This window comes from Triplophysa dalaica, chromosome 1, assembly GCF_015846415.1.
Source record: "Triplophysa dalaica isolate WHDGS20190420 chromosome 1, ASM1584641v1, whole genome shotgun sequence".
In the NCBI taxonomy this organism is placed as follows: domain Eukaryota; kingdom Metazoa; phylum Chordata; class Actinopteri; order Cypriniformes; family Nemacheilidae; genus Triplophysa; species Triplophysa dalaica.
In genome coordinates this window covers 2,251,090-2,276,569 of record NC_079542.1, presented here as the reverse complement: position 1 = coordinate 2,276,569, position 25,480 = coordinate 2,251,090, and the positions used below count along the sequence as shown (strand labels likewise).

At 38.4% G+C, this 25,480-nt stretch overlaps 1 protein-coding gene across 4 annotated transcripts in view; it reads right to left on the bottom strand.

Moving 5' to 3' along the window:
* lrp4 (low density lipoprotein receptor-related protein 4) overlaps nt 1-25,480 on the bottom strand; it is a 72,935-nt gene that overhangs the window by 35,486 nt on the left and 11,969 nt on the right. For all 4 annotated transcript variants that reach the window (XM_056749215.1, XM_056749234.1, XM_056749225.1 and 1 more), the window contains exons 2-3: nt 2,466-2,612; nt 176-292 (exon numbers count right to left, since the gene is read on the bottom strand). In XM_056749215.1, the coding sequence (XP_056605193.1) occupies nt 176-292; nt 2,466-2,612 (264 nt within the window). The remainder of the gene's footprint in view (nt 1-175; nt 293-2,465; nt 2,613-25,480) is intronic.

Sequence of the window (25,480 nt, the reverse complement as noted above, 5' to 3'; positions counted from 1 at the left end):
TATAATTAATGAAACAGTGGAAACAAAAATGATTGACGTGACAAAATATGAGAAAGCACAAGCTGTTGTTGCACTAGTTCAATGTGAGAAAATCTGGTAGTTCACTACAAACACAGATCGAAGCATCATGAATCACGGTTTTCATCTCGAAACTTCATGTATGACATGTACTCACGACAGTCCTGTTCATCCGAGTCATCCTCACAATCATTGTCTCCGTCACACAACCACGAGCGTCGAATACATTTCCCATTATCACAGTGAAAGTCCAGCGGCGAGCAGGTGGGCAGTACTGCAGGACAGACACAGAGAAATCATTTCATTCAAACATTACACATAATAAAATAAACAATATTATTATCCACAGAGTTGTTCTGAGTTTATTTTACGAGCAATTCACTGTTTGAGTGAAGCTACTGTCAAACACAATGAAACTCAAGTGTCTATGCGACGACCCGCCAAAATAAAGGTCTGCTTAATTTGAACCAGATGATAAAATAATTAACTTGTAATACATTTAAATATAGTAAACACTGTAGTATACTTTAGTACATTTACTGCAGTTTACTGTTGTAAGTACTATAGTTTACAGTATTTTTTATGAACAAATGTATTTTCTACTGTATAGTAAATCATTAAAAATACAGAAAAAATAAAACACTAATTTGGTAAAAATTAAATAGTCCTAATTCATCCATTTCTATAACGTTAATGTCCTTTTTTAAGTTACCTGACTATTTATGTGATGACCTGCACTTATTTTTTTTTTAAAGATGATAACAGATGATCTTCTGGTACTACAGTTTGGCCCGTTCTACAAAACTTTAAAACCTCTGTAGCACCGGTGCTATGTGTAAGAAAAGTGAACCTACAGCCCTGTATGATATAGTATTCCATACACTTCTGTGTTGTACACGGCTCATTTAAGCAGAAACAGCATGTCCTCTGTTGATTTCAAACAGCATATGGTGCAAAATTCATCCAAATCACATATTTTACACGGCATACATCCGACCGAAACAAAGTTTCTGAGACAGAATGCAGTTGTAACAATTGAAAATAACAAATGATCTATAGCCTGTAATGATATTAAACAAACATTGTGTGAGGTTTGTCATGACACACGTCTCATTTCATCTGATTCCTGGAAGAGCTCCAAACACCAGCACAAACTTTCAACTCTTTGTGAGACGGTCATGGCAGACGTCCAACAGACCGATGCATACTTTCACCTCACCGTGAGATGAGCTCCAATACCATACCAGTCTCTCAGGAATGTTAGATTTGTAGAAAATTCTATGAAATTCTCATTATTTTGTGTAGCAGAATGTCCACTGCTCGTGCCGAATAAAACAAATGTGGACTCAACAATTTTACCTCATAAAACAACATTTAAGCATTATTAAAGTACAGAAAACAATATTTCACATATTTGTTCACAGCATGTAAATCTAACTGCTGGACATTCGGTTTTCTACAGAAGACCAACATGAGATTGTAAACTGAAAGAATTGTCATTTTAGGCGAAATAACTCCCTATAGCGCTTCAAAATACAGTTCCCAAAAAAAAACCTCCTCGGGTTGGTTGACAGAAAAAAGGTGTGTTGCCATGACAATTAGCCCCGAGCAAAATCCTTCTGAAAGACACTTGAATAGACATCTGTGAATTCTCTTTCATACACGCCTGATGAGGACACACACAAAGAATTTGCATTTCCCCCAAAAAAATTAAATGTTAACCAATACACCATAACCAGATATAAAGACATAACACTGGTTGCACTGGTTGCTTTTTGTTGTCCTTATGTTGTCCCAATTGCTTCCAATTTGTACCCAATCTGGAAGTCGCTCTGAATAAAAGCGTCTGCTGAATGACTAAATGTAAATAACACACACACATGTAGCACCCTACATGTGTGTGTGTTATGTCATTATATCTGGTTATGGTGCATTGGTTCACATTTAAGGTTGCAAATAAGAAATGATCTTGACAGCTCAATCATTTATAAATCAACCCCAAACGAGACACTGAATAAAAGCAAATCATTTGCATGGAATTCTGCCAGTGTCATTTACATCGACATAATTTTAATTCCAACAGCTTAATAAACAACTAGCTAATAAATTATTAATTATTAAATGATTTTTTAATTAATGGTTCTCAAATTGGGGACCTTGGGGGGGCCCAAAGTTAGATCCTGGGGACCACAGATTTTGTTGCCTTATATGAAATATAGAAATGTATCATAAATCAAAGATCAGAAAAATAAGACCACCAATCAAAAGTATTGACGTTCCAGCATTGTGACTGAATATGTTTTGGTTTAAAAAAGTTATATGTTTAGGGTTATAAGTTTTTATATGGGGGGGCGGAAATTGATGCACTCTAACCAAAGATGTGAAAAAGTTTGAGAACCAGTGGCATAAAATCATTTTGTCCCAATAAAACATGTGTTTTGACTTACTGCAGCCGTCCTCGTCGCTGTGATCACCGCAGTCATTGTCGCCGTCGCACTGCCACTGCGCAGGGATACATGTGCACTCTCCAAACGCGCTGACTGCACAAGTGAAGTGATTCCTTCCACATGAGCATTCTGCAGCACTTAACACACCTACAACACAAACATACACGCTCACGTTCAGTACATCCTGTCAAATATATTTCATGTTATTCATTCAACTTAACCTATTAGAAAGCTATCAACTTTTAAATACACAGTCTAAGTTCATTTCTCCACAATACTTTTGTACTTCACAGTGAGTGACATCAGTTTGGTCTTGGTGTAGTTTGAAAAAATATATATTTCGGAGCAAAATCCACTGAATAAGTGGGCTCTGTTGTGCTATATAAAACATAAAAGTGATAAGCCATGAAACCTGTTTGTCCACACAAGCAGCGAATGAGTGTGAGGTTATGTGTTCACACATCATGGGATTCATAACACACGTTTTATATTATGCACACACACACACAAAGCCCACACAATGAGGGACTCTTATGAAAGCCTGACTTATAAATCACATGAAGAGACAGAATCACTTCTTTTCAGCTCGAGATCAGTTCCAACGGCACCTTACTCAGTTTTAACCTTTAATCCACAGAAATGAAAAGAATGCATTTTTGGTCTTCCTTGGTGTCCTAACCAGACAGGAAAGGATAAGATTCAAGCAGCAAGTAGTTTGTCTGTCCACACCAGATACAACACGACAAACACACACACACACACACAACAAAATCAATCTCAGCCAATCAGATGAGTGTGTGTGCAAAGCAAAAAATGCATAAAAATGCCTTTATAGCATAGTAGACCTGTTGAGATATGAATCGTAGACAATGGCAATGTATTCTTAAATGAAATAATACTTCATATTTTGTTTTAGTTTTCAGTGACAGATCTATTCAGTCTTTTAGTTTTCAGAAAAGTGTTTGAATTAAAGCTTGAATATAGTCAATTCCAGAACAAAAAATGGTTAATGTTTTGGGGGGGAAATCTATCAGTTTCAAATGAATTTTTTACTAGTACCGTAATACAATCGTAATCGTAAGCACAGCACAGTATTGTGTATTATATTGAAGCGTGAGCTGAGCATAGCGTTACACTTAGTACTATAGTTATTATAGTTTTGGATTTTAATTTCATTTAGTTTAATTTAGGTTTTAAATGAGCTTTATCTTTAGATCTTAAATTTTTGTGTTAATTTTAGTTCAAGTTTTAGCAATTTTGCTGTATGCTTTTGTAATTTATTTGTTAATTTTTTCTGTTGCTATATCAGATAACTATTTTTTTATTATTATAAATGTAGAGCTTTAAACATATTTCAGTTTATTTTTGAGTAGAAATTTCAATTTTTCAAGTTTTTCAATAAACTATAAGTCAATATTTTATTTCTATTTCAATGAACTTTTTTGTAAACTAAAATAACCTTGCTTAGTAAATAATATTATAAATGAAACAATGAAAAAAATGAGTTACATGGGGGCGGTCTCCAGACAGGGATTATCTTAAACCAGGACTAAGCCTTTATGAAATTAGGATATTTAAATCGTTATATTTTTAGACATGTCAGTGAAAATTGTTTTCGATCAAGACACCTTTAACATTTAAATTAGTCTGGGAATTAAGCCCTGTTCGGGAAAGTGCTCCATAGTGTCCTATAGTAGACGTCCATATTAATTATTTTACAGATTTTTTGAGTATAAATGGCAATAAAAGAAAGAGTGGGTGTCTGCGGGCAAACTTTTGACCGGTGGCGCACAACGAAACATCCAATTGGTTCAAACCAAAATGACCATTACACAACTCGCCACAAAATGTGTTCAAAACCTTCAACCCTTCCAAGTTCCTCTGAGCTCAAAAACATTTCCAAATGAGGTCAGGAAAAGTTTCATGAATAAAAGCAGTCAATTTTGTTAATAACTGTTCCGGTCCGCCACACTTCTGTCAAACGTGTGGTTAAGCACGTCTGACTTGATTTAAGATCATGTTGTAGTTTTAGAGCATCTTCATGTGCAGTATTTTTTTACCTATTTGTACGAGTTCACATTGTTATATGGTATAAGGATCACAACATCTAGAGAAGTGAAACCAAGGCTTCACAGAGAGAAAGAAAACACGAGGAAGCCAGCTGAGCGAACCGCACGGATCTGGGCTTCTCTTTTACTCACTGAAATAATTACAGGCCATCTCTTGTGGGACATTGAGTTATAATGCCATGTTTAGCCACTAAATGGAGCAAGACATTTATCATGTGTGCTTTAAAGACTTGCCAGTTCTGTTTCAAAATACAAAAACTGCTAGACTTAAAATCATAGGAACGCAGAAACAACATCAGAGATAAAATACAAACATGCTCATTTGCACAATCGCCCCGAAAATGTTTGGACACTACGGGCTCTCAAATTAATGTCTGAATACACTTCACAACAAAACATCAAAGCCAGAAGTATGTCTTTAAAATATGACAACGAACTGTCGCAAAAATTAGGTTTGATTTACATGCATTTGGCAGATGAAACAATCTACAAACAGTTTAAAAGTATTTGGATGCTTGTTGTCAAACTGTATACAATTATTCATTCATATAATGATTTTTAAGTCGATCGTGTGATTCATCTAATTGTTCGGGCTCTTCTAAAACTTGATGTGTCAGTTCATCTGGTACGGCGGCGGTACAAAGTGAACAGACCTGTCTGTGCAGACTAACATCCAAATCATCCAACTCCAACAAACCTGTCGAGATTGAGCGGTGCCAATGCAAAGACCTGGAAAACTGGCTGGAAAAACCTGGAAACATCACAGAGGCCTCTTCCTGACTGGAAATGGTTTGGAAGCATGAAGGCATCCTTGAATCTACAGATCAGGGTTCTTTGTGAAGATGAGTCAGTCAGAGGATATAACGTGTTTACAAGCGTTAGAAGCTTTTAAATCTTTAATGTGCGGACTTGAGGAGAACGTTTCATTGGCACTTTTTCGGACATGATGGGAAGGCTCACACAAGGAGAAATAATGTGTTACACACGCAGAGTTCAGAGTACCCACAGAAGAACCAAATGGATTTGTTTTGAAATACAAAGCGTTCATGTACACAGTCAATGCCGGGCTAATGTCATCCTACAGAAACCGAGACGGTTAGAATAAAGGGGTTTTAACACTTTACACTCACTGTGTGTGCAGGTGGAGTAAAAATGCAGTAATCAGGGCAGAGATAAAGAAGATTTAGTCAGCACAAAGGTGAGCTTAACCCACCTGGGTGATTCACATCTTATCTTCACTGAAAGAGGACAAACACGGCTGAGCTGAAGAGAGCAATTAAGAGAGATCACATCAACAATAAGAACTTTGCATTCTGTCTGCCTGTACTTGAAAAATCCACAACATCTTTTCATCTCCAGGCCTTCGTTTGATGAAAAGATCTACGTCTAGAATCTCTCCACGGGTGCGCTACAGATACTGCCACCAAAATGCCAATACTGCAGTCCTCTGTCATTTCTATCCCATCGGATTAGCACTCGACCACAGACTCCTCATCTCATCGCATCTTTCCAGAGATCCGTCAGCAGATGATCTCAGATACGCAGCGAGAGAAGTGTCTAATAATGTTACTATTTATATTTTATTTATGTTCATATTAATCTGTATTATTATTTTACTGTATAATGATTGTATTAAATAAACGATTAGTTGATTTTTTTGTATGTTCGTTTTATATATATATATATATATATTTATAAATATATTTTTTTTTTAATAGGTCCGGTACAGTAGTATAGACACATTTAAAGAATCCGTATGGTACATTGACATCTAGAGGTTGAGCTTGGTATCGCAGTCCAAATTAAAAATATGGGAGAGACAAGTTTAGCCAAGTGACCGGTTCCTTCTTGGATTCTTTTGATTTTTATTAGAAATAATCTACAGGCACTCGATTGTTTGTGAATGTGTACCGGAAGTTAAATTGGGGTCTCAAAAGTGCGTATGTGCAGTAACGTTTGTTCATGTTGTTTAGATGAAACCGTCTATAGCAAATCAACTCTTCATTTCTTCATCACTATGAAGAATTGCAACAGTTCAAAAGAAGAAAACTTACTTACTTATAGAAAACATTCTTTGCTTTATGAAAGGAATACAGCTATAATTTTTCGAAAGGTTCATAACTAATTTCTACCGTAAAGCCTATCAATGACTTGGGTTTGAACATTTCTGTAAAATAGTCATCGGTGTTGACATAATTTTGACATAATGTTCCTATTGTTCAAAGAGGTGCAGATCTTAAAAATATCTAATTTGCCATAGTTGTTGAATCTAATACCATAATTTCCCCGAAGAATATAAACACTGTGGTGCTCTGTTTGTGATAGGATCATAACATCCTGATGCACTAAAACGTAACGTGACGTTTGACATGAAGCCGGGATAAACTCTTTTCTGTTTGTACGCCATTTTCCTAGTTCAGTGGAAAAACACAAAAAATTTGAAATGTTCAGTCTCTTTAAGTTTGGGTGAAAGGATCCACAGCTTTTGGCTTAAGCGCGGGTATAAAATGTACCAGAACCTCTAAATCTGGATGTTCATGTCCCTAGAGAAAATGGAAAAATACATTTTAGGTTATCCTATGCTAGCCGCCGAGAGCAGAATTGTAGTTTTGAATGATGGAGTACAGTAAAAGGGAGGGGACGTGAACGTATCGAGTGGGTTAGAAAGAACGAGAGATCGGGGAGGAAAAAAGAGAGGGCTCGTCTGTAAATGTCAGTTGTTTTCCATCACAGCCAGCCATTTTTAATGAGCTTGGCTCCTCCAGGCCACATTTGAGGTACAGTCAGTGGGCTGATGGGATAGATGGGGGATGAACTGGTGCCATAAACATGAAAGACAAAAAACGTAACGTTAGAAGCCTCAATTTAAGACGGACATCAGGGTTAGCGGCTAGTTCTAGATACCCAAAGACCTCCTCCCCCCTAAAAAGCCAAGCCATACAAAAAGACAAACTTGCCGACCTCTAACCGTTAAACTTTTCTATACAACACAAGTCACGTCAGAACATTTGGTTTCAAAAGCTAAAATCATCCACCTGCAGTGTGTGGTTTGATCCATCAGCACTTGTGTGAAGGTGAATGAAGAGCTAAATCCCGTCTTCTTTAAACACAGCTAATGTACCATGTCACACAAAGAGTGTTTGAAGGCAGCTGTATCTGGGCCACATACTGAGTGATGATGACTCCAGTGTTTGGGTAAAAGGCATGTGTGTGCATGTGCTTACTAAAGAGATAGCAGGCATGTTCGATGGGAACCGTGCGCGTTAAAATCCGACAGTAATTGTCTTTCGATGTATTGTTTCACGAGCCGCGGCTGAAGCAGGATCGGTATAAACTAGGTTGGCAACAATACAGCTCACCCACGGTTCAATACGCACCTTGGTTTTCGGTTCAGTTCAGATGGCTTTGGCACATTAAAGTGTTTTTTTATGCTTATGCAATGCATTATAGCTGCTTGGTTGTGCTCTTGCTATGACATAAATAGTTGTCTGATAGGCCGCCGAGTGGCATGACTTTTGTTAAACGGACCTTGGTGTCATGCTGTAGACGCTCTTACTGCATGTGCTGAGAGCAAACTTGCTGCTTTTGTATTCACTGTAAAAATACATTTTTGATGTGCCAAATTCGGCATTTTCGACATTATCACTTAAGTACAAGAAGCATACAATAAAGCCAGCCCGCGTCTGTTCGTCATCATTATACTTGACCACAGGACATTGCTTCTTGTCACGGCAGTCTCGCTTCAACGGCCGATCACCACTCGCTATTAGATTTTAGTCGTGGGGATGCGTTTATCTATCTCAGCATACAGACAAACACAGACAGAGCCAGTTCACGGTGTAATTAAGTGAACAGAAAAGTTTTTAGCACAAACCGGAAAACCGCAAATCACTTGCATTCGGCCATTATTCAACATGTCAAACAGAGTTTTAATTGATTGTGTTCTTGTTCTGCCCCTAGTTTACCTTTGTTTAAACAACATGAGGAATCTGCCGTTTCAGACAGAGCTCGAGCAGAAAGATCTCCAGCCGTTGAATTGTGATGAAGTGTGCAGGCCGCTCACGCAGAACCACAGAATTGTTGGCGGTTTGTAGGGAGAGAAATTATTCAAGCGTTCTTTATTCTTCGGCCTAATAATCATAGGGAGTTTTTCTTAGCGACTGTCGCCTTTGGCTTGTTCACTGGGATTTCTACAGCACCATTCTTTGTAAAGCTGCTTTGGAACAATACATTGTGAAAAGTGCTTTACACATGAAACTGAATTGAAATCCACAGCAGTCAGTAGCAATTCAGTCTCAGTCTGTAAGAGAAAAGCCTGTGACAGCTGCTCTCAGACAACTAAACCAGTATGAACCGGGGGGCAAGAATGTTAAGAATTTCGGTTCATCGGTCATGCAAATTCAGAACATACATACTATTTAACATTACCATAAAAAAAATAGAGTTTTTAGCTTTGGCCTACATTGGCAAACAAAAAGGAATTATGTATGAGAGGTTGTGATATATCATTTATGCATACAAAATCTTTTTCAAAATCAAATATACTAGCCAGCTTCCTCTATTTAAAGATCCAGTGTATTAAATTTAGCGACATCTAGCGGTGAGCAACCAACTTTGCAACAAACTGCTCACTCCACCCCTCCCTTTCGAAGCACTACGGTGGGTGACACAAGACTAAGGGGCGATTCACATTTCTCATCTAAAACCGAATGGAAAACTCGAGCCGCGCCGCTTTCTCTAGTCAAGTGACCCGCGGTACGCACACGGCACTCTAAAAAGTTTAACTATTTCCAACTCGATGTTGCGCTCCCTATTTGCACACTGCTGCTGCGTGTTTACAATTAAAATAACGAACTTGCAGGCACAAAAGATCCGAGATGCGAATCGCCCCTAAGATGTCACATTTTGTCTTCTTTACTGATTCTGTAGAGCAGTTTGTCCGTTTAGTGCTGCTGTAAGAACAACAGAGAATTCCATGTAAGAGGACCCGCGGTCCATGTAGATAAATTAGCTCATTCTAAGGTAATAAAAACATAACGCTTCATTATATAAGGTCTGTATACACCTCTGAACACATGGTTATGTATATATTGTATTTCTGTCAATAGATCCTAAAAAAAAAAAATGACACACTGTAACTTTAAGTTTCAATGTCACCAACCTGTCAGACCATCACGTCTGATGCAGATCAAACTTGAGCCCTAGTCTCCTACAAACATAAAAACACAAATGCACTTCTAAAGTCCCACAATCCCATTTTAATTTAGGTGCATTATTCTATAAATGCATAAAATAACACTACATATCCATTTGTCTAATAAGTGAAGTAGACACAGCACAGAAGTGTTTCTAATCTCTAGGTTTGTCCATTATTTGATATCACTCGGTTCTTAAGTCACTTTGATGTTGAAGAGCAGAAGGTTGCTTGTTTTCACGAGGACACGGCTGGGCTCACAAAGACGGCGTTGTTTCATATGAACTTCTGCTCATCTCTCGCCTCTCACGGGCTTGGACAGAGTTCATGAAATCACGATGTCGCCAGCAACCTCGTTCTTGAATATCTGTATAGAAGCAGACTTGTACACCGTTACCAACCTTATTTCACACACTTGAGTTCAGAGCAAGAACCATAAATGTGTTGGTCAGTGAAATTCAAAAGATAACGTTTACAAAGAAGATTCTTGAGATAGGAATAGTCTATCGTCGTTATTTTTCCTCCCCATCATGTCTCTGCACAGCTTGTATGCTGCTATTTTCTCAGATGAATACAAAGGGAGAATTGTACAGAATATTCACTCAGCGTTTTCCATAAAACACCAGTTTATAGTGACCACAGGCTGTCAAGCGCCAAGAGGATCAAACGGCATCACAGAAATCATCTGACTCCAGAAGACTTTAAACAGAGTTGTTTGGACTGCTTTTAGAAACCCGGACTACTGATATCTCGTAGTGTTTTACACAGGACAACATCAGTCACATGAACGGGAGTAAATGAAGCATTTCTTTCGCAAGCTTGAGATAATGGTTTTTCGCAACCTTTTATTTTTTGGACAACCTCTGCTCTCTTCCCATTTTCTTCAGCATTATAGCGGAGATGTAATTTATCAACTGCAGAGGAGTCTTTCCCACAGAGGCCCAGCAGGACACCCGAGCGAGGCGTGTGAATGCTCCCGTCTTCCTCCGCTCAAAGACTCGGATGAACAATGCTGCCTGCTATGGGTGTGCTGGAACAATTCATCCGGCCCTGCCTCACATACCCAACATCAGCATCATCTCCAGCGCTGAATCTCACAACACAAACAAACCAAACCAAACGGAAGATGCGTAATGAAGTGTTCTCAGGACCTCGGCTGACCTTATTTTGTACACATCTAGCCAAAATAAGAATGGCTGGGGCAAAATGACAATAATTAATTCCCGCACTAATTTCACATACCTAAAAATAATAGCTGGCCGATATGATGATGCATAGCATGTTACTTAAGAAATGTGTCTTATACTTCTTAATTTAGAGTTAAAACTCACATTGTGCAATGCAAATATTTGCTATGGATAATCTTAACATTGTGTGCATCTATCATGTTCCAATAAAAAAGTAAATAAATGAGAGGAAGTACATTTATTTACAAAGCAGCAATGTGAAAGAGAGGCAGAATGATAAAACACACGAAAACGGCAAAATCCAGAATATCACATACAATGTTTTAAATATATATTTTCCTAAATTTATGTAGAAATATTATTGTTGTATTACTTAAGAGTGAATATGAACTTGTTTTCTTTGTGGTATTTAAGGTCTGAAATAATACAGAGCATCTTTTCTGTTATTTTCAGCTTTTCTAAAAAAAAGTACTTTTTACAAATGCGATTAAAAATAGTACATTTATAAAAATAGTTTGATTGATAGGCGATCTATTTTTTGGCCTTGCTGCCATTACTGACCGACATTAAGTCCGATAAAACAAGCTTGTCCGACAAGCTTGGCGTATAGAGCTATGGTGATTTATTAATATGAAAAAAATAAAGTGGTGTTTTAAGGCGGAATTTAATGCTTGTTGATATATTACTGATATATAATTACATTTATTACTGGAAAGATATGCTTTGCATCCCTGTGATGAACGCACCTTCAGAGAGTACCATTTGCAGTGACATTTTAAAGGAAAGAAGTTTTTAGCAATGAAGTTGTAAAGCAACGGCCTTGCCTCGTGCTTTTCCAGGAATATTGTCCAATAAGGGACTAAGAAAAATTGTTGCGAAACAGTTTTATATGTTTGAAAAAAAACTTTCCTAAACCTGTATGATTGCTGGGGGAGTGTATCGAGCACAGGAACACATCGTTGCAGGGTCGCTTTAAAAGACTGATGGACTGTTATTATTTCTGTACTGAACTAATGTTTAAACGTTTACTTTCGTTTTCACAAAGAAGGATCACGGTCGACCAAAACTCTGCCCAAAGTTACTCTCTCTAAAACTTTCATTACTACCAATTCCCAAGTAAATATAAACACTAAATACACCACATTTAGGTTAGCTATACATCTATTTGTGTGACAGTAGTAGCCAACTGCATCACAACAGTTTAAAATTAACGCAAAGTAATCGTCTGCTGGTTTGGATGCAAATATAGGTATAATTATTGTTACATTTATCTCAAATCCTGAATGTATCCTGCGAATGCACATTGAAGACCTCTGTCTGAAATCAGCGTGTCATTTTTCCAGAAAATCTTCACTTTTTCCTCAGGGAGTGCACACATTTACACTGGGACCGCAAGGCTGAGGCCGAAAAAACTTGTCGGACATAGCAACCGGAACGAAGGGAGGCGGACTTCGTGGACGGTCAACTGATCTGATATCTGAGATTCATGGTTCCTGTCGAGTTAGAAAGTTTTGGAAAAGCATCTCAATGCTAACTGTGACTTCAGTCTGTGGCGTTCCCACAATTCTTTACCTGTTCTTCAAACACATTCTGAGGCCAAACCGGAGGTTTAAGGCCAGTCTCCTGCAGGCCGGGTCTAACACTCATTGTTACGCTCCTCTGTTACTTGGACACTATATATTTTCACCCCACCTAAAGCTTCTTTCTCGCTCTCTTTCAGGAAGAAACAGAAGGGGCCATGTGGTCAAATGAAAAGCTTTTTGGTATTAGCAGGGGTTCAGTGAATATGAAGGAAAAATCTTCTTTAGATTGAAGACTTGCGTGCCATATGAGGGACTTTGTGCTTGGAAACAGAAATGTTACAGAGAAGTACGGCGGTACCTGAAGAGACAAATGTGTCCATCTCAACTCATCAAAACCACTCATTTCCTATCAAAAAATTTACTTGGTTTTCAAAAAAAAACTTGCATCTGCAGAACTTGTTGTAAACTTTATTTCTAAAAATATGTGTACGTCTTACAACTACCCCAAAATCAAACATACTTCAACCCTCATGCACGTCATCTCATCCTTCAAAATAACTAGAACTAAAGGCATCAACACACAAGAGCATCACCTGACTAAAAAATAATTATTACTTTACCAACCATCTGTTTTCAAATCGGCTTTAATTCAATATCACAACAATGATGTCCTTAATTTTTTTTTGCAAAATACACAGAAGAATTTACGAGAACTTTAAAGATTGAGCCAATTATTGTTTTGATAAAACGTTTTATTCTCCAATAAAATCATAATTTTTTAATGTTTTACCTCTGTGTGTCATTGAATAAACAAATGTTCGGTCAATTCGAAAACAAAATCATGACTCCACACGCGAGGATATGATAGTGGTATGGAAATAATTACTGATGGGGGGCTGCTGCGTTTTAAATAGCTCAAATTATCAGCTGTTCTGATGGAGACGGTGTTTGCTCACAAGAATATCTGTCAGAAGAATTCCTTCAACACAGATGGGTGCGCTTGCTTTAAATAGAGCAGAGACTAGACAAGCAAAACTAAAGCAATCGCAGGAAACGTCAACAGGTTACAAAACAAATGAATAAACAAATTCATCAAATAGAATTGGACAAGGAATCTGCTAGATGCGTTGATCAACAGCGTGTGTGGTGGGAGGGTTACATATAAATGTTTTTGTTGTAGACTGAATGAGTTGTGACATGTATGAATGGTTTTCTGTGTTTGTTGAGCAGATGAGGTGATGGACGACAGCCCTTGGGCTACAGAAGAGCTGAGAAAGAATTGACATGGAACTGTAGTTTAGGGAAAATGTAATGTCAGAGCAAGAAGCCGAGTGTTTAGAAATGTCTCTGCACAAGAATGTTTGCTGCAAACACCACACTGTCTCTTACAATGAACTGATAAGCACGATATGTTCGTGTTTTCAACTGGATCTGATGCTTAACTGTCCAGTTAAACATCCAGTATATCACTCACACTCTCTGTGTCTCTCTCGCTCCACGAGTTGTATTATGAGATAGTCTCTCTCTCTCTGTCATGTTGCATTAGCTAAATATAATGGATATCAAAATAGTGTCTGAAGACACACACACACACAAATGCACCGTTCTTTCACCACATTACACCAGGGTCTGTGTATTAAGCAAACTTATATTTTAGTAAACAGCTTACAGTTTGATTCAGCTAAAAATGTCTAGCCATTTATACCTCAAAAAATGTCATTTCAAAGTATTACGGAGCCACAAATTCTTTAAGCAATCATTTAAATGTGTCCTTCTAAATCAGATTATGAGACAAAGAGGTCTGACATACATCTAACCTTGAGTGGTCAAAACCAGATTTACAGCTCAATACCAATTATCTGTCACTCAACTTCATCAGAAATCGAGCTTTTCTCAGCATTGATTTGCAAGTCTGGTCATTATTTTCATTCAGTAGAAGTTGAAAACATACCAGCTATCAGACAAAATGTATCAGTTGAGATATGATGCTATGATACTATGATAACTATGAATCTATGATATTTCAACTACTGATATTTCACTTTTTAGCAATATGTGAGTAATATTTGTACATGTATTTAGGAAAAATAAAATTAATTGTTTTATGTGATTACCTGGATTTTTCTCACAGTTTTCATGATGTCAGTCTATCACATTGCTGTTGGTTGATTTTGTCACTCATGCGGTTTGATTTTGTTTAAAACTTAACAGACATTTACTCTTAAAAATAAAGGTGCTTAAAAGTTTCTTCACAGCGATGCCATAGAAGTACCATTTTTGGTTCCACAAAGCACCATTCAGCCAAAGGTTCTTAAAAGATCCATATCTTTCCCACTTTTTCATAATCTGAAGAGCCTTTTTTCGCCACAAAGAACCTTTTGTGAAACAGAAATGTACTTGAGATGTTAAATGTTCTTTATGGAACCAAAAGGTTCTCCAATGGCATATAAGAACCTTTTGAAACACCTTTTTTTTTTTAAGAGTGTTGAACTGGAATGACCCCAATACATCTAGAAACGCTGATTAAATTAATATTCGGAACGGTCTCCTGAGTTTTTCCACGGCTATATATTTGTTTATCAATACTACTATATTCCCATTAAACAAATACACAACCATTTTATACATATAATTATCCTTAAAGCAGATAGTTTTCCAGTTGTTGAAAAAATGTCATACGCAGCTCATCTTTCATTCTATAGTCAGACAAACAAAAAAAGTGCAGTTTTCTCAAAACGTATAATTCTCACTGCGCCTTTATTCGGATTCCTGTGGACCCTGTTTGTGCACCAACCTATTGATTTTGTCAATCCTGATGAGTGAACACACAGTTTTCCCACAAGCCTTTGCTGGGGAGGATTTCTCCCACAATGCTCGGCAGGGGTGCGGGAGGCCCAACAAAAGCACCATAGGGTAGAATGAGCTGCAGTTAAAAGTGAGGGAGAGCAGTAAAACTGGCGCTTTCTTATCCCTCTTTTCAACGTTTCCCCTCCACCTTTGAGAAAAACCTGCGGCAGAGAAAAGCAGCGGAGGAGGAGGAAATCTCAGAGAAAGAGGCTGATTGATTGAAAGCTGTAGGTAGGAAATGCTTCAATCTCGCACCAAAACAGTAACAAAGGCCGTTCACCACGGGACGCGAAAACAGCTCAGCACCCTGAATACATTTCCACACAAAAAACAGCATAACGTTTACGAGCGGCCCTCCGCTTGTGAAGCGACAATGAACCATTTACCGTAACAACCCGGGGACTATGAAATCTAGACACAGTGTCCGATAATGCCGTCCCATCAAATGCCACTTACGTCTGTTTTAAGTCTTAAAAAGCTTTGAGTCATTCAAATGAAAATGTCTATTTTTTAGCATTCACCAGCGTACAGCGCAGAGCTCTGGCAGCTGTTCGGAGACATCTTTCCTCTATTAAACCATCAGGAAAGCATGTAAGCCATTCACCCCGCACGATGACAGCTGAAACGTGACTCCAAGTTTACATACGATCTTTACGTTCACGTTCTGCACACGACAACAGTTATAAAGTGAAAGCTGGGGTCTAAACAAGGTCCGAAATTTATTACAGACATTTCTATGGAGCTTGTCTGTCTCTAACGTGCAACACAAGAACCAAGTCCCCTAGAGAGGAATAAGGATGTTTAGAAAGCCTTGGAGTCTTTAATAAACACAAACCCATTTGAATCTAACCAAATTCAGACCATCTCATGAGGAGGTTTAATCACAATCATTTTAAAATCTAAAGTAACTCAACTACAATCACTTGATTATGTAATCTACATTACATGTCCATTTCTACCCAGCATTACCCGCCCCGCTTCTTATACATGTTGCAAGAGGAAAGAGGGGTAAATTATTGCATTGATATTTAGCTTATAAACATCAAGAACGGCCAAACACGGATCTGACTAAGTTGCCATGGAAACCAATAATTCAGAGAACATAAGCTGCTTAGTGCACCTTTAAGTGACTAAATAACCAAGCAAACATCCTAACGTATCTGTTTTAAAAGAACAATGTCAAACGCTATTTCGCAACCTACAAAAAGGTCTTGTTGGCTCAGAGATACCTTCTTTAAACAGCAGAAAGGAGGCTGTGTTTACTAAGGCCGGACGGGTGATGTATGGGGCGTGTGATTGATAGACCTGCCAAAGTCCATAAGTCCGGCGAGCGGCACATGTGTCTCCTGCTTTAGACACAAGAGCGAAGAGAATAAAGCTCTGATCATATTTGCAGAAGAACAAAAGGCGACAGTCCGAACGTCCTTCAGACAGGACGTGCTAAAACGGAGAGCCTGTGCGAGAGAGTCCCTCAGGGACGGGCGGCTATTGAATGTGGGCACAGTTGATGGGTCAACAGACCAAAGACAGGGGGGCGGCCCCTAGAGATCGCAACGCCACACAATGGCTGAAGAAATACACATTAAGTCAGCCTCTCTAAGCAGCTGGTCGAGCACGCAACAGAAGCGTGGACCCTTACGAGGGGGCTGGGGGAGACAAGGTGATAAATTAGTCATCTACACCACTCGATAAAATGAAATGCGGAGCGACAACATGAACCCCCGCCGTCAAAAACGAAGCGGTGGTAGGATGCTAAAGTTGTAAAGAGAGGTTCAGTTGTGTGTAAAATTGAGAGCTTGAAAAAAGACAGTTATTCTGAGGACTCTGAGGACTTGGAAACAGATCAAAGCAACAACATAACATGAACATGTTGCATCAAACTCAGAGCTCAGGCTAAATAAATAACTAGACCAACTGGCACCTAAATGGAAACACCGATCCAAATGACTTTAGATAGCAAACGCAAATCGCTAGTATTACTAGCTAGAAGACAACTAGGGTTCCAGCATCTCATCCAACTTTCAGTTTCTCTTTTTAACTCTTCAATTGCCCCTAAATGCACTTGACCGTTCATTAAGAAGCGCACAAAATGTCTTTGTAACGGACACGACATCAAAGGCGGGAACAACTTTACATCAAAACTCTACCATCTCTTGAGTGTCTGTCACTTCGAGTCACGTCGAGTTTGACTTTACTCAAAGACCATGACTGTTAAAGATCAGTAGATATGGAAACAGATGGCTAGCGAGTGAGATGTAAAAGAGCCGTCTGTGCCAAAGACTACATTAATCCCTCACCTTCATTTGACTGCACACTGAGAATTCATCAAAGGACAGCGACCCTTCCACATACACGCCAATTTCTCCACTAGCAGGGAGCTGCATTTAGAATTCTAACCAATGACCCAGATTCACCATGACGTCCACCTGCAACCTCCTCCAGTCTGGACACAACGCTCATAAAACATTTAATAGAGGAGGTGCAGCATACATAAACCACTCCATTGGGACGCGGGGAGGTCGGCGAGGTCTGGGCGCCATCGGAGTGAATGATTGACCTCCTAAGGGAGAGAATCATCTGCGAGACACTCCCCATCACACAGACAAGAGGCGAATACACATCGTTCTGACCCGGGTACCCTTGAAGCGGTCCGCGACAAAGAAATGAAGCTGTTCTTTGGAGTTCGACATGCAACATGATCCATTTGGAAACAATAACGTGCATGAATACAAATGTGTAATGGCCAACGCGATGACCACAAAAATAATTTGATGTTACATGTCGCTGAATTCTGGAGAGAAGCCAAACACAACCCAGCCATTGTCCCTACTGAGGGCTTTTTTCTTTTTAAATCTTATCTTGTGTGCTAGGAGTCGGGCGCTATGAATGAATTTACTGTGCACAGGCCAATTTGTTTGATCTAAGTGCTAGTCTACAAAACCATGTGACCACTGACACGAGGCTCTTGTATGAACTCCTCACGGCTGATGCAGTTAAAACGTTGTCTCAACATCAGCCAAGAAATCTTACAAGTGGTTGATATGATAACAACCTTAAAGGACCATCATGCTACTCATCAAAACAAACCCTTCTACAGTTAAAAGACATTTTCAAACGGAATGCAGTAAATCAAAATGCAAGGAAATGCAAATCACACTGAAAAAAATAAACAAAAATTGCAAGTATGCAAAAGATGCAATGAATGCCAGCTGCTCGCTAAGCCGATTGCTGTAAAAATATGCAGCTATGAGAAATGCATTTGTACACCAATAACACATCATCTACTGCGGTTTATCTAACCTCACAACAATCTGAACCTCTAACATGGGTTAAAGTGAACTCTGGTTTAACAGCTTCAACCAAACACACCTGAAGTCAAACGGATTAGATTTCACAACAACGCCCTTAGTCAACTGTGATCTCAATCCCTGCATCACATTGTGATAAATTAAAACCAACATACTAGCAACATTCTGAGTCAACTAAATTCAGCAAATATAGTAACCTGGTCAAAATTGGTCTTCGGTGGTGGTGGTTAAAAGTACCCTATTCTTAAACTGTGAGTCCAATTCAGTCAATAAATCCAATATAAATGCAAAATGCGTTTTATTCAGTTGTTGTTTAGTTTTACAATCTTTTCCAAGTTATATGGGTATGAAATTATGTGACACAGATAGGTCTATTACCCATCAGTCTCACTATCCTCCTTTCTTGCTCTCTTTGCATTAAAAACTGCATTTTTCCACTGGCCTTCATTTATATTTGCAAGACTTATTTATAGACTTATATTATCTCTATAAAATTATTCAGCATGACAGGACATTAAGAAGTAAACTATTATTACCCATCCTATATTTTAAATAACAGTTCTTATTTTCACAACGTACAATTAAATTAAATTAGCAGCTAGCAAACAAAAATGTATGATTCGTTCTGGTTTCATCTCTTTCCTTTCTAAACTACATGATTTTATAGGTCATTTACCACACATTGTTATGTGAATACACCTTAAATACTGTGGATTATTTAGACTAAATCATACTTAAAATGACCTAAGTACACTCATGTTCTAAGGTGTTTTGAGTAACTGATTCGTAAGATTCAGATAGTGAGTCTTTTCATTGTTATTTCAGTTGTTAAAGTTAGTTGGTTGGTTCAAAGGAGTGTTTAGCCTATTTAGGACACGAATCTGATATTAGTAGACGTGCTGTATGTTAAATAATCACAGCTGTTCGGACATCGCAAAAGTTTGTTCCAATTATAGCCAAAGTGACAGAAGTGCAAACGTTACAACATATCCAATGGGTGGGGTTCATTGTAACAGACGAAAGGTTAGTTGTAATACCTGCTAAAAAAACTAAAAAATAATACAATATAATTGTGTCTATAAACTAAAGGTGGATATTGTCTGTACATCTATCTATAATGAACAGATATACACAGATCGATCATCCAGCCATCCCTCACTCAACCATCCTTCTATTATACATCACAGGGCTCCAGACTAACTTTTTTCACTAGGAGCACAGTGGCCCCCAACTGAAAATTTTAGGTGCACAACCAGAAAATTTAGGGGCACATACCGTAAATCAACATGCTAACCAAATCTACTAATTTCCACTGTATTACTAATAAATACTTTAATAATAGATGCAGAAATCACAATGTGCTGTTTCAAATTCAGTGTCACATTTTATTCTGCACTTTTGAAGATGCAACAACAAGGTAAACTGACAGCACCATCGCTGTCATGACAGTACATATAGTAAACAAAATACCATACACTCAGAATAAAAAAAGTGCTTAGTAACAAAGTGCTTAGTAACCTTTCGGTCATTTCACAGTTACAATGTGACTTTTTTTCGCCACACCAACCTCTGACTCTGCATCATCATCCGATGGTGACACTGTAGACTCTGGCACTGGTACACTAGCCGCAGGTCGGATGAACGAATCAATAGTTCGCTTTCTCATAGCTCAGACACACGCACATATCAGGTTGTGATGATATTTGTCTCCGTTTCCTTCCCACAGATGTTTACGCGCGCTCGATTATCTCTAGGCCCCTCCCCCTCCACGCATTTCAGCCACTTACAGTGGCCATTCCCTATTCTTCTCACACGCATTGGCCGCCTCACAGACAGGCATCACTCAATGAAACGCGAGTGTGTGCTCGCGTCTCATGAGTATGTTTGCGAGTGTGTGCGTGTGCGAGTGTGTGTGTTTGCGTGCGTGTGCGCTCGCGTCTCATTGATTATTTCATTGATCATTGACGTGCCCCTTCCACGTTTAATGTATAAAAAAATACGGAGGGTGGGGGAGGCAAATTTACTGGTAGCAAATGTGCGACTGGATGTAAAATTCAGTCGCACACTCTAAAATTTTGGTCGCAAAATGCGACCATTTGGTCGCAGTCTGGAGCCCTGCATCAATACTAGGGCTGTGCAATATGGACAAAATAATCACATTGCGATTTTTATAAGGAATATTGCAATTGCGATTTTATTTGCGATTTTGGATTTTCTTTTTACTTTTTCAAGCATGTAACATTCTAAATGTACTCAGTGCACCAGAAGTGCATAACAAAACATTCCACAAAAGAATAACATAGTATTAACAGTAAAACAACTTTAAATAAATGTCTTTAAAACGGACAACATAAAATAAATTCTGGTTAACTTACCTATATTCCAAAAATAAACTTTAAAATTGTATTTCACTGCACACATTTCGCTGCTCATATAAGGCTCCATCGTTCTGCTGGACCACAAATCTGTGGTCGTGGCTTATTTTACTTGCTTAAGTTCACATTCAACGCCTGCCTTACATTTCTCATACATTTCAGGAATAACAACTCATGTGAAATGAGTGCGCGAGGCCAGCTGGTATCTTTTGTCGAGTGTTTGTATTAATATTCGGAAACCGTCTTTACTGCCGATGTACGCAGGCATCATGTCTTTGCAAATGTGATAGGTGATCGCTTCGGTAATTTCCTGGTGGCGTTTTGATCCTTTCTCATAAGACGTTACGCCTGCAAATGCTTCAACGATGGATACTTGTTCAGCCTGGCTGTGATGTGTGCTTTTGTTAGGTTAGACGGACTTTGTTGACATGCATTGATCATATAGTTTTTTATGCCGCTGTTTTAAGTGTTGGAACAGGTTTGTTGGATTGCCCCGTTTCGTTGCAATAATCATTTCACAGATCTTGCAGATTACCTTGCTCTCTGACACATCTTCTCTCCTAAATCCAAAATACTCCCATACGACTGATGTTGAATTTCTTTTTGGCAGCAAATCATTTCTATTCTGACCTGCATCCATATTTTATATCGATTCCTCCCGTTCGCCTATTTTGTTCTTGTCCCTCTCAGCTTTTTTCGTATTTTGCGAAGTTCGCAGAGTGAGCTCTGATTGGTTAACATCTTAAACATGCGCACAACACCGTTTTAGTATTCGGAGTTATAAATTAATTAATAAAAACGCAGCTTTGTGCGATTTAGAAATCGAATGTGCTCAAATCGCATTTTTTTTGCGATTGTGATTAATTGCACAGCCCTAATCAATACATATAAAAAGGTTTAGGCCTATGATAAAATGCTGCCAAATAATAACATAAAATCATAATTGTCAATTATTACTCTGGCTAATATAGTGATTTCAGTTAGGATTTCAGTTTATGGAATTTACATTGTTTTAATCTTAAAGTGTTTTCACAGACTGGGATTGTTACAACTAACCCAGTTGTGTAAACATTTTTCGAAGCTTGGATAACAGTTGCTAGGAGTATCTGACATGTTATGTGTTAGAAACAAGAAAGTGATTAAGATAATAAGGTTGGATTGGTGATTTACACAGTTAAAAGAAGAATTCTAAAAAAAAAAAAGATGAAGAAATGAACTTTCATGCTGCCAAAACTTTGTCCAATATCTCTAGGAACATACATCAAAACTGAAAGACCGAAAGCACAACCCTGTCTAGCTATGAAAAACATATGTTACAGTTAACCCCGCGTTTGTGCCCCGTGCTCCCCCCTACGTTCTAGAAACACACTCTAATTGTTCATTTATATCAGAGACGTGTATGTTTCTTGGGTGAAAATCTGATAAAAATATTTTTCGAGTGATTGAGCTTCAACCGAAAAAGCATAATGTTTGATAGATCTGGATAGAAACATACACTTGTTTCTTGTTTTATTTCATTTGATTATTCTATTTCATTCATCCCATTTATTACAATATTCATCTATCATATGTATTCATTCATTTATTTTATTATTCACTTCTATCCGTACTATTTGTTCCTTACTTTCCTGTTGTTTAACCTCGTTGGTAGTTGTATTGTGACTTATGTTGATATGAGTATCCATTGGTCTCCATCTCAAGGTTCATAATAATGTCATGAGACAATGTTTTGATACTTGAATGGTTAAAAACACATATTGAATCTGTTTCTAGTCAGACAAAGTAGTGGTCGACCGATTATCGAATTGGCCGATTATCGGCGTCGATATTAAGGATTTAGCCGATAATCGATATCGATCATTTTCAAAGCCGATTTGCCGATAAAGTCATTTAATTTTGAAATGCGCTTTTTGGCTCTGACGCAGCCAAGGATTTAGTGAGAGCAGTCGGAACACGTCGCTCTAGGGGTTTGCCTAGAGTAATGCCCACCCACTGCCCCTCTGATTTGTTGGGACTAAGTCACGAGTCCGGCCAATCAACGCGGGAAGCTGCGGAACATAAAGTGTTTTTCACTCTCACACCGAAAGCGCTGCTTCGGGTTCATGCTCTATGAGGTAAAGCAGCATCAGACGTTGAAATAAATCTCAATCCACTACACTGAAGATGCAAAACACTTCAATATAATAAGTGCCTGAATTTCGGAGCAGCTTTGCGGGTTTCCTGCAGGTTACGCATTATTATCATGTAGATATAATTCACATCCTCAGTATAACAATGATTTGCTCTGCAAGCGAGCAGCACACTGCACACGCGTTTCTTGTAATTGATCGAGCTGGCGTTTTGCACGTCACTTAAAATGACGGCATTTCAAAAATACAAGACATTTTATAGCATAAAGAATTTGAATCGTCGATCGTCGGTCTTCAGTCAGAGCGCTCTCATGCACGCGAGCACACACACACACACACACATAGACTCCGCAATCTCAAGCTGCTCGCGACAAATGTTAGATCGAGTTATATTTCGCAACTTATTTATACACATAAATGTTCAGAGACACACATGGCTGTGATTAAATTCCCGTCTTGCCGACAATTCAATCAAGGAATAGGCTTATGTACTAAAGTGTGCCTAAAATATGCTTTTAATGTTATATAGCTTCATGAAAATATTGCGGTCTTTTCAACAACATACACAGTAAAGCTATGAAGGCAATTCAATTATTTACACTTATTAAATAAATTCAAATTGTGCTAGTTAATCCAATGATTAGCTAAATGATTAATTGAATAGTATTGTATGCAATGTTAAAGTCATCAGAACATATTTTTTTCCATAAATAAATATAATTTGTTACATTCAATCATTTTTTCATTTGTTGCTTGTTGTTTTTTACTGTGTTGCTTGTGGTTTACAAAATGTTCACAGAATTCTGCTGGGTGCTCTCTTCTTTCTTTTATTAGTATTAATATAAGTGTTATGATTAAGATTTCTCAGTCAGAATTAAACATGTTTCAAATGTTTCAGAGCATGTATTCTTAATTTCTATATAAATTTACGTTTTTACACCATATATATATATATCGGTTCAAAATATTGGTTATCGGTCTAATTTGCATGGAAATAATCGGTATCGGTATCGGCCTGAAAAACGCATATCGGTCGACCTCTAAGACAAAGTTTGACAGAGCTTGACTGAGCATCTACCCTACCCCGCTCTACCCTAGAAGTGGTTCAAACATTATCGGTTATCGACCAAAATGTACATATCGGTGCATCCCTAATAGTGAAACAGCAGGAGAAAGCCATTTTACTTTTGTAATTAGGTACATTTCCAAATGAAATGGCATTTTAGGCAAATTAAGTATGGACTTGATGGTGAAAAGTGAGTGTTCCATCCTGAAATAGAGGACTTGCTCTCCTCATGAAACACATCACTCACCGAGCCGAAGAGGTCAAAGGTAAAAAAAATTCAATTTGCTATTAGCGCCGTTACCTTTCATTACATGAACATTATCCAGCATCAATTTACTGCGTTTGGACTGAAAGCATAACCGGTTCTTTCTTTACTAGAGTGTGTGGGATGGGTTTTAAAGAATGGCACATAAAAGGAAGGGGGGAGTGTAGGGGCATACTGCCAACGGAAAATATCTGACCATTGGCTGTGATGCCAGGCACCAACGAGCCATTTTTTCTGCCCGCTGTCACGACTGCCCAGCAACTGGACCGCGCCACGCACCTGTCTCGCACACACATACATACAGAAGGTTTGAGTACTTAAAGCACAAGCACACGACTGTACAAAGCGTGACACACACGCCCACACAGATAAGCGTGTACACAGGACTAAGCCGTGGCACCTGTCAGGGCTGAACTAGACATTCACAACATTCCACACCATATCCATTCCACACGATTCCCTTTGAAACTGGCGGGACACATGCAGTTTTTCAACATCAACCAACTGTCTGACATGTGTCATGACAACAATTCAACTTTTAGAGGCATACTGGGTGAAACACAACGTGTAAATTTGGTTTTAGGAGACTCGCATACAACTAAGAGAAATTATCTATGGAACTGAACTGTGTGTGCTACGTGATGATAAAAGTGACAGTCTCTAAAAAACAAGAGCAATACACACAAAAGAAACGTTGGCACAACATACTTAAATATGTTCCTCTTTGCCTCATTCTTTAAAAACAACTAAAAATGAAATGCTGGGCTGACTGCGACAGCTTTAAAAAATCCTCCTTGCAAAACAGAATTAAATACACTGTTGCCATGGTTTTCATTTTCCCCCACAAGTGGCTTTTAATAGCTCGTCCTCACTAGCAATGTTGACTATGTGTCAAAATAAAGAGAGACTTCGACCTGCGCTGAAACTATACATCATTTTATGACAACGATTAACTGTCGCCTGTCATATCTCCTATACATTACACTCTCAGATATTGATTGAAGAGGATCGACGGCAAGCTGCGCCTTGTTAAACCTAAACTGCTTTCAAGT